At 31.4% G+C, this 11315-nt stretch overlaps 1 protein-coding gene across 1 annotated transcript; it reads right to left on the bottom strand.

Moving 5' to 3' along the window:
- Window positions 1-1626: 1626 nt before the first annotated feature.
- On the bottom strand, window positions 1627-2322 carry LOC107006471. The gene has a single exon (XM_015205016.2). It carries the CDS (start codon window positions 2320-2322, stop codon window positions 1696-1698), a length of 627 nt encoding a protein of 208 aa, XP_015060502.1. The 3' UTR covers window positions 1627-1695.
- Between the last annotated feature and the right edge of the window lie 8993 nt (window positions 2323-11315).

Here is an 11315-nt window from a genome sequence, read left to right on the forward strand (position 1 = left end):
GGGAATGGGTGCCTTGGGCATCGCATTCTCGATAACATAGTAAAAAATCTCTCTCTACTGTCTTCAATATGGGGAGGGTGGGGTGAAGTATGAATTTTAAATAAAATTATAAAAGAAATATTTTTCAAAAAATTATATTGATAGTAATACTTTAATATTTAATAAATATTAATAGTTTATTATTAAATTTTTGGTCAAGGTGGAATATTTTATCAATGTGATATGCTATATGTCAAGAATTTTTCAAATAAAAGAGAGAGTGCATTACACACACCACTAGGGAGTGTTTCTCAAACTAAAAATTGATGGTTTCATTATGTAACTCAAATACTCAATAGTTTAGGTATGAAACTCAATAAAAGAGGATAATTTAGGTCTGATTTTGATACTTATCCTCTTGAAATATTTGGTAAAAGGAATTAATAAAAATACACCATTGTTCTTTTTTAAATGTTGTCTTTATTAAAAATAGATGTTCTTTAATACTCGTTATTTCCCAAATTCAATGCATTAATGACTCTATTCTTCTTATTTTATCCTTGAAAGTTATTAGCCTAGAAAATGCATGTTTGACCAACATAGAAAAAATAAGAAGATGATTCATATCAATTGGTCAAATTAATTAATCTAAATAAATTAATTTATGTTCATTGAATGAAACTTGACTTTAAGAAAATACTAAATAAGGATACTATGGCAAATATGAGATGTAGACTGATGAGAGAAACTTGAATGATTAGAATGCCCTCCACAACCTATAGGTCTAGCTAGAAGATGAACCATGTGAAGTATGTATCAAACTAGAATAACTATGCCCAATATAATCATCCCTTGACACTAGTATCACAACATGAACGAGTCTGTTAGACTAAGAGAGATAACCTCTCCTTAAGTAACCTCAATTCTTAGGAGGAGCACTACCAAAATCACCTAACTAATTGTCCCTCTGGTCCTCATGTTGTTCAAATCCCTCACGTTTAATCATCTCCAACTCTTTGACAACATCTATGACGTTCCGAAATGGAACACTAGAAGCGGTAATTTGAGAAACTCTTGTATGAATCGAAATAATAAAATTTTTAACAAACTTTGTCACTGGCTGTCTCAATGGGACGTGTCATGAGAGTATGCCTAGCTGAGACAATAAAAATAACCTCATACTCTACAATTAGAATATCATCTTGATGTGGAAACTCTATACTTCCACCCTTTTGCTATCCCTCTAAAATATTTTATAATAAAATTAAACAATCAAAAGCTATATTAAAAAATAAAAATCATAATTTTTTTCATATCAATATATATGATAAAAGAAAACATCTTAAAATATTAGCTTGAGTTAAAAAACAACTAGGAGAGGGTAATACTTTTTAAGTACATAAATTTAATTTTATGAATAACTTCAATTTTTCATATCCAAATTTATAGTCAAAATTTAAATAAAATAAAAATGATTGTCAAAATCCAACATCTTGATAGAGAGAGGGAGTTGTCAAAATGTTTTTAATTTTAGAATTCGAAAGTAAAAAAGCAACATCTATGTAGAAATGGTTGGTGATAAAATCCTATACTAAAACGCAAAAAAAAAATTCTGTAACAATGTATGCTAGAAGCATTTGCATGTGAAAAACTCAAACTCTACACCAATGTTTGCTAGAAGCATTTGCATTTTCATGTTAGAATTGTTGATAACTTCTACCCATACAAATAGCAAAAAATCCTATGAGTGCTTTCCGCAGCCGGTAAACCCTTCTCTCCTCTGCTGTTTTTCGTCTCCTTCAATAATTTCCCGGCCGTCTTCCAAACCTCATTGGAATTTTTTGATTTTGCTTTTCTTGTGAGAAATAGAAAATTGTCCTTTTCCTTCCCTTCACTATTACTCCTCCATAACAGATCTCGGATCCTCAGCCCAAATCCAGTTGATTTACTCTTATTCCATTTTCTTGGTGATTGCTCGCTTATCTTCGGCTTCCTCATACGGTAACTTGTGGCAGGTATCGTCTCCTCCAATGATTTATTTTTTTCTAGATACAATTTCTTCAGCGGAGTTGATTTATCAATATCATTCAAATCCGAATCGCTTAACAATAGATCCCGATTGAAAAGAGGGAAAATTGGCTGCTGGAATTTAGTCGGAGTGTCATAGATGAATTTCGCAATTGAGTTATCCGAATTTTCAGAGGCTAACGAGAATTCAAAGTCCTCTTCGCTATTGTTCTCCTCCGCCTGAAATTCATCGGAGATTTTAGCAGCAATATCCGGTACAAGTCCATAGTTGTTAAAACTGATGCACAAATATTCATCTTTTCCAACTTTGTTCATATTTGTTTTGAGTGATATGAAATTTTTTGTTTTGGTTCTCCTCTGCTTCTTATGGGTTTTATTTATAGGGGTTGTGCAAGTCTACTTTCCTTGTTGGAACAGATCTCATATCATTAAACACATGTTTCTAGAACTGATAGAGTCTTACCAACTGTTTGGATTAGATTAAAGTTGGTCAAATTTATTATTGAATAAATTTTTAATTTTAAAAATGTTTAACAAATATTAAAATAACTTGAAATAAGTTGAAAAGTGTTTGATAAGATAAATAATAAAAAGATAATTCATTAATATAATTTTGTTTAATTATCAAGAGATTTTTATGTATTCTGATTGGTATAAAGAAGTCAACATAAAATATAGTAAGAGAAAGATCTAGAATAATTAATAATTAAGTAGCATTAAAACATATAGAAAAAAATATTAGAATAATTAATAATCAAGGATCCTTAAAAAAATATGGCAAGAAATATTAAAATTATTAATAACCTAATTAACAAGACTTATATATATATATATATATATATATATATATATATATATACACACACACACGGTGTCCATTACCATAGAAAGCTCACATCTTCAAGGATGTGTTTTCCCATAAAAGGGGCATACCCGTACACACCAAAAAAAATAGTAAAGAAGACCATTATTTTCCTTTATTTTATTACTTTTACTATATATTCCGTCACTTTCTCCCTTTCTTCTATTCTTCCTTTTCTTCTTCTTTTTTAACTAATATTTCATAACATATTATCAGCATAAAACTTTATATTTCTGGTATAATAAGCACATACTTTATATATCTCTAGTTACATTTTTGTTCTTTATTTATTAAAATTATTTTAGTTAAATTAACCTATTGATCTGTATTTGGTATATCTAACTCTATTATTATTTACTGAGTTATATTAATTTGAGTATGTATATCATTTTCTTTCAACTTTTCTTATATATGAATAATGTATGAATTATAACTTTACCATAATTTTTTCTTGAACATCTTGCAATATATGCTTCTAAAAATTTCATTTATGTATGTTATTATTATATCTAATTTTTATGTACCTTGCAATAGAAATTTTCTTTGTGTATTTCTATATTGCTGAATTTATTTATGTATTTCAAAAACCGTGATTTTATTTGTATATTTCTATATTTACCTTAAATTCATATCTCTCTTTCTGATTTTTTTATAAGTTATTATTTTATTACTTAGCAATTAATTATTTCTAACTCATCTCTCTTCTTCTAGTGTTCATCAAGTCAAACTTATCAAGTTTTGAGTTTGTAGCACTTGATATTATCGAAAAAATTATTTGTCATGTGTTGTTGATGCTAAAATTCACCATGACGCTGAAATTCGTGGTGATATATTAAACAAGAAAATGAAGTTTCATGTCAGGATAAAGCGAAGACCATGATTTTTTTCCTACATCATCTCCACGAGGAATTAAAAACTGAATATTTGACCCTCTTGAAATATGTATTAATTTGAAGGATCGATATGAAAACCTTAAACTTACGGTGTTAACAAAAGCTAGAGATGAGTGGCTAACCCTTTGAATTCAAGATTTTAAAACTCTATAGGAGTAAAATTCTGCTCTTCATAAAGTAAGTTCCACATTAATATTATATGGAGATACCATCACAAATAATGACTTATTTGAGAAAACTTTTCCACTTCCACAATTCAAATTTGTTATCAAAACAATAATACAAAGAAAAAAGTTTAAAAAATATTTTGAATTAATTACATGTACTTATGGCTTAGCAGAATAATGCTTTATTGATGAAAAATCATGAAGCTCATCCTACTTTTTCTACTCCATTCGATGAAGCAAATGTTATAGCAGCACATAATCAGTGTGAATAAAGAAAAAATAATTATCCTAATCTTGGACGTGAATGAGGACGGGGTATGGGACGAAATGATTATCGTCATTATGATAGAATCTATATTCGTCACCGATATTGATATAAAAGGTCACTAGGTATGTGAATGTCGTACGCCTTATCATTTTTGAAACTTTATCACGCCCCTCTTTGAAGAAAAGATAATAATATGGCGGCACACTTGTCTTTTGAGAATGATGAGGATGAAGAAACTTCCTCAAATAAATATGATAATATTGAGACAAATCTTACATATAAAGATGAAGACATAGAAGCCTCCAAAATATTACTTATTTCAAAGATGGATATTTTTATGAGTATTGATTGAAGAACTGATCATCTAAGTGAGGATAAATTTATAAGAATAATTGTTGTTTATTTAGTTATGTTTTCAACTATTTTGTTCTTCCCAAATGCTTTTGTTACGGTATTATGTTTTACTAATTTCTACATTTTAGTTTATTTTGATGAAGTTGTTGTTTTTAACATTTTTATATTGCATTTTTAATTTTTATGAAGAATATCAAATTTTCCCAATCATTAGTTAGATTCAGAATCAAGCATGATGATATATATGTGTTATAGATTGGGCAAAAGCACACACTACTCTAGGAGATATTAGAACACTTAATAACTAAGACGCTTTAAAATAAAGGGCAAGCAATATTAGAATAATTAGTAACTAAGGAACCTTAAAATATATGGCAAAAAATATATAGCTTTTAATTTTTTTTAAAATGGCAAGAAATTAATAACTAAAGAGCATAAAATATATGGTAAGTGTTATCTTGTCTTACTAATTTCTACATTTTAGTACAATTTCATAAAATTGTTGATTTTTCACGTTCTTATATTGTATTTTTTTACTTTTATGAATAATATGGAAAATCCTAGTCAAGAAATATTAGAACAATTAATAACTAAGAAACCTTACAATATATGGAAAAATTTTATATTTTTAATTTTATTTTAAAAAAGGACAGAAATATTAGATCTATTAATAACAAAACAACATAAATATATGGTAAGTAGTAATAGGAGAAATAAGAAATTAAGGAGTGCCAAAATGTATGGCAAGAGAAATACAAAAATTATAGGGTAAGAATATTAGAAAACTTAATAATTAAGTTGTCTTAAAATACATGGTAAAAAATATTTAAGAAAATTAATTATGAAGTAGTTCTTAAAAAGATGATACGAAGTATTGAGAAAATTAATTACTAAATAGCCCTAGTAATTATGGTATGAAGTATTAAGAGTATTTAATAATTAAAGAGTCCTAAAATAGATGATAAGAAGTATTAGGAAAATTAATAGTTAGGAAATTTAGTAGTGTTGAAATATAGAGATAAATTTCAAAAACACACCTAAACTATACATTTTCTTTAGTTTCATAACTAAATTATTGAGTGTCACGACCCAAACTGTCGTGAGTGGCGTCCAAACTAAACCCTTCAGTGGGCTAAAGCAATTAAACTAAGGAAGAAGGTTAAATAACTAAATTAATGAAGTTCTCGGAAAACTCCAACAATATTCTAAAGAACTAACTAATAATGAGGAAAAAATAACCTAGACCCTGAAAGTCAATGTAACAAAACATATAAGTAACGAGACATTGTCTAAATAAGAAATGTCATAATCCTAACTAATGAAGTCTTACTAAGAATAAGTGTAAGTCTAGAATGTGGACAAAGACTCAAAGAGAATACAAAGCAGCTCGGATGATGGTAGGTCACCCTTGGATTTGAACACGAGTCTCAAATATTCTATGCGAGGTCTGCCAATAGCCGCCAGAAGATGCCTCGTACTCAACAAAAATAAGAGAAAGTACATAATCAGTACAAAACCACTATATACTTGTAGGATCACATGGCTATTCCACTAGTGTAACATAAGCAAGTCATCACAACATTATAACCATGCAATATATCGAATATAACAATATTGATATTGGTTAACGCATGCTTAAAATTATAAATTTTATCACAAGTAGTTGATCCTCTTATGGAACCCAAATTCAAATTGTTAGTGCACCGAAACGTGATACCAATCCAAGTTAGCTTGCTGGAATGTGGCAATCCGATCTCATTTTTATATCAATAAACAATCAATATAATACGGCAGTCAATAATCACCCAGATTACAAACACTACTAACAAACCCTAGATCATCCCCTGATTTGATTAGGGTTGTTTCCACCATGAATTTTGAGATCAAACCCTTTCCCATCAATATTAACCTATCCTGTTGCGTTTTAAATATCGAAAAACGAATTGGACGAATGGAAAGCTTACCTTTAGCATTATTTTCATGCCCCGAGCCTATACCGTGGAGTAGCTGGCACCTAATGACCATTGTTGACCTTGAGCAGACTCTTGAACTGACTTATTTAACTCAGCATAAGACTTTACTCAACATAAATGGGAAAACATGTTCATGAAAATTACATAAAATAATTATCTTGGCAAAAATGACACTTAAGTCTCATGACAAAACATCTTAAATGTAAATAAATAAAGACTCAAATGTAAACTTTTTTACTTACTATCTGTCTATGAATCCTTTATAATACTAGATGAATGTTAGGACAAACCCCACAATATTCTATATATGAAAAGACTAGAAAGCAACTAAAAGAGTCCTCCTGAATGCAAGGAGACTCACCACTGACTCTGAGTGCTCAAGCTAGATCAACGAGGCACTGTATGCTGATCCTGGTTACGCATCTCTACATCATAAGACGATTCATACCAACTGAAATCACTACATTTAATGCACGAGTATGCGAGTTGGAATGCTGAACAACATAGGCTAGAATGAGTCTGAAAGAAACTGATGAACTTACCTGGCTCAACTCAATTCAACATGACTGACTGATTTCAATATAAATCAATTTAACACAAGTTTAATATAAAGAAAAGTTTGTCAAAAAATGTTGTATGTTTTGAATATATATATATATATAATGATATCAATAACTGTTAGATGTATGTAAAATACAATTAAGCAGATGTATGTAAGTATATTTAACTTCTGTAGAAGTTTCTATAACCGATAACCATCACTTAAGAGCTATAATGAAGATACAACATTTTGTCTCACGCTGCCAGAGTCGTCCTATACTTTGCCATCGATATAGAACTTGAACTGCTTCATGGATCCACTAGCCTATGGTAAGAAAAAAGCACTAGAGGAATCATCTAAAAAATATGACCCTTTTCTACCCATGATGGCTACATGGTTTATAGGGGTTGTGAGTTGTATGAAATCTCTCCCATATCGGTAACCAATACTACTTCAAAAAATATCATTATATTAGATCTAATGTTTTTAAAACATACTTACTTCTGTGATTTGAGATCAGCGCTCAAAACTTAGCTCAAAGTCTACCTTGGAAATCTCAGCATCCCTACTTTCTTCATTTAGAAAGCTACTCTTTTCTAAAAACTAGACGGAAGGCTCTTTGGAAATCTTAATTTTCTCTTAACATAATTGTGAAAACATTGGTGAAGTTGCACAGAATACTTAGTTCCCTTATAACTCTTGAGATATGAATTCAGTTCTTTACTCTTTTCTTGACTTGAAAACATCAGTCTTAATCAACTCTTAGTAAATACTTAGTCCCCTTATATTTCTTTGAAGGAAAAATTTCAACTTTCTAATCTTTAATATAATCTTGAAACTTTAGACTTATAAAGAAGTTAAAAAGTTTAGTAAAGACTCTTGAAGACCTTTGAGAACTTTACTTTGACTTGCTTCGGAACTTCTAGACTTAACTCTTAACTCATTTGACTTTGATCTTAGCTTTCCTTCAATTGGATTATGGATTCAAGGTTTGAATTTGTGTTCTTTAATTATTTCTAGGTGTTTAGAAATCATTTGAAGTAATTAGAATCATCGGAAGGTGTAAATATACCTTAAAAGGACTTAAAATGGTTAAATTACAAAAACTAGGTGAAAAACACCGATCGGGGCGCACTGGTGGTGCGCCGCGCTAGCCTCAGTTGACTGAGGCTTGGTTTTGGCGCATACGTGGCGCGCCGGGCCAGGCCCTTGTTTACTGAGGCTCTCTTTTGGCACACTCCAAGCACGACACGCCTGGCCTTGCCCTGGTGTGTTTGACAATTTTTTCAACTCGTTTTCTAGTTCCAAATCGCCTAAACCTCCATGGCTTCATCCCCAAACCCCTAGGATAATAATTACCTTCAATACCTATCAGATTTAAACCCAAAACAACATCGGAAACTAGTAATCATAATCAATGGGTATAAACTCAATTCAACCAAAAAGGAATTTGACGAGATTATCAAGAATTCAATTCTAATCATGAAGTGAAATTCTATAAATTCTGAACTAAAACAAGATTGGTGAGCGGATGAATTAACCCAAAACTAAAGAGCTCACATACCTTATAGGGATCACCCCCGACAATTTCCACTAGCAAATCCTTGGTGTTCTTAGTGAAATATTGATCTTTCTTCCTTGTCCTTCTTCTCTTCTCTTTTCTCCCAAACCCTACACTTAGAAGAACTTTTCTAATATGAACTAAAACATAATTTTACCCCTATTAAACCTTTAAATGAATTAGGAAATAAACGGGTAAAAAGACTAGTTCACCCTTTCTTATATTCGGATTGGACTTTCCTAACTTCAAAAACCGAACTTCCGAAAAGCATATCTCCCTCATACATATCATAATCGTGCAACTTGGAGGACTTTCTAACCATATAAAGAACTTATTCTAAATCATCATGAGCTAGAAGTTATGAGAATTCGAAAAATTTTAATTTCTTAGCTTAGTCTAGGCTACTACGAGTTACGAGATGTTACAATTCAAAATGGTGACCAAGGAGTAAGAATCACATGGGGTTCATTCTTTCGCTCTAGAAGTTGAAAAGTGAAAAATAATGTTGTTTAGGGGTTTATTAACGATATTGAGTCGCTTCTGGTCCATCAAAGCGGCACTCATCCTGCCAGAGCAAATAGAACGCTCGCCAGAGCGGCATTCCCGAAATAATGAGTTATTAACAACTTTTTGTCCCATCGAACCAGTCACAATGCCCAAATCCCTTTTAAGCGGATCTTGTAGAGCGGTGAAACCCGGTGCCAAAGCGACATAAATGAAACAAAGATTTCCTTCAACAATTTAAAATTTTCACTCGATAACTCACCTTCAATTAACGACACTCAGAAAATACCTTTCACGCTAAGGTCGATTCCTGGTGATCTATTTATCCAAATACAATTTCGTAAAGTCATACGGATTTCTTAACGTGTTATCAATCTATGCATTAAATGAAAATTATAAACAACCCACCCAACTACTATAAGATTTGTCTAGAGTTTATGTGCGCCGATGCCGTCCAAATCTCGACCAGGTTGGGAAATTTTCAAATTTTACTAAAAAGTTTCCAGACCCAAAATTTCTCCCCATATACTTTTCTATTATGACGGAACCCGTTCATTACATTGAGAAGGTGAATTTCATTGCTAAATTATCAATTTTTTGTGTGAGAAACACTTCTCTCTCTTTTATACCACTCTGATCATGATGTATGTAATACACTCTTTCTTTTATTTTAAAAAATTATCGCATCACACTCCAGATGGATAAAATATTCAACATTGACAAAAATTAAACAATTTATTAGTATTATTAAAAATTATTATTGTAACGCCCCGAGCCTACACCTTGGACGGGACCGGCACTCGAAGACCATTGCTGGCCCTCAAGCAAACACCTAGCCTAGCTACTTAAATCAGCGAAAGACAAACCTTAACGTTGATACGAGTAAAAACATAATAAAATAGAAAAACGTCACATCATAACTATTGCCAAATAGTAATTGAGTCTTAATAACTGAAAATAATTCAAAACCAAAATAATATAGTCTACGAAGCCTCTAAATTGTCAAGAGAGAGATGTTGGGACAGACCCACAACATCCTAAAAGCTAAGCTAATTCAGAAATGAAAAAAAAAGTATGTCCACCTGAATGCAAGGAGGCTCACCACAACTCTGAAGCTCAATCTGGAATCAAGGAAGAGCTGCATGCTGATCTTGGGAACTTGCGTCTGCATCATGAAACGATACAGGCCAACAGACATCAGTACATTGAATGTACAAGTATTTGAGTTGGAGAGCTAAACAAGGACTTAATCTTGAGGGGATTAGATCAACTTACCTTGTCTTTTCTTTACTCAAGAGTATACTTAACTCAAATGATATACATATAAAGCAGTTTAAATCACATGCAAGATGTATGTATGTATGTGTGTGTGTGTGTGTGTATATATATATATATTGAATTTCATACCTAAACTATTAATTTTTTGTACGCGAAACACATCTCTCTCTTTTATACCACTCTGATCATGTTGTATGTAATACACTCTCTCTTTTATTTTAAAAAATTATCGCATCACACTCCACATGGATAAAATATTAAACATTGACAAAAATTAAATAAATAATTAGTATGATTAAAAATTATTATTGTCACGCCCCGAGCCTACACCCTGGGCGGGACCGGCACTCAAAGACCATTGCTGGCCCTCAAGAGAATACCTGGCCTATCTACTTAAATCAGCGGAAGACAATCCTTAACTTTGACACGAGTAAAACATAATAAAAGAGAAATATGTCACTTCATAACTTTTGCCAAAATGACAATTAAGTCTTAATAACTGAAAACAATTTTAAACCTAAATACTATAGTCTATGAAACCTCTAAACTGTCTAGAGAGGGATACTGGGAAAGACCCCACAAAATCCTAAAAGCTAAGCTAATTGAGAAATGAAAAGAAAGGATGTCCCCAGAATGCAAGGAGGCTCACCACAACTCTGAATCTCAATCTGGAATCAAGGAAGAGCTGCATGCTGATCCTGGGTTCCTGCGTCTACATCATGAAATGATGCAGGCCAACTGACATGAATACATTGAATGTACTAGTATGCGACTTGGAGATCTAAACAACGACTTAAGATTAAGGGGATTAGATCAACTTACCTTGACTCTACTTAACTCAAGAGTATACTTAACTCAAATAATATACATATAAAGTAGTTTAAATCACATGACAGATATATATATA

Source organism: Solanum pennellii, chromosome 12, assembly GCF_001406875.1.
Source record: "Solanum pennellii chromosome 12, SPENNV200".
NCBI lineage: Eukaryota > Viridiplantae > Streptophyta > Magnoliopsida > Solanales > Solanaceae > Solanum > Solanum pennellii.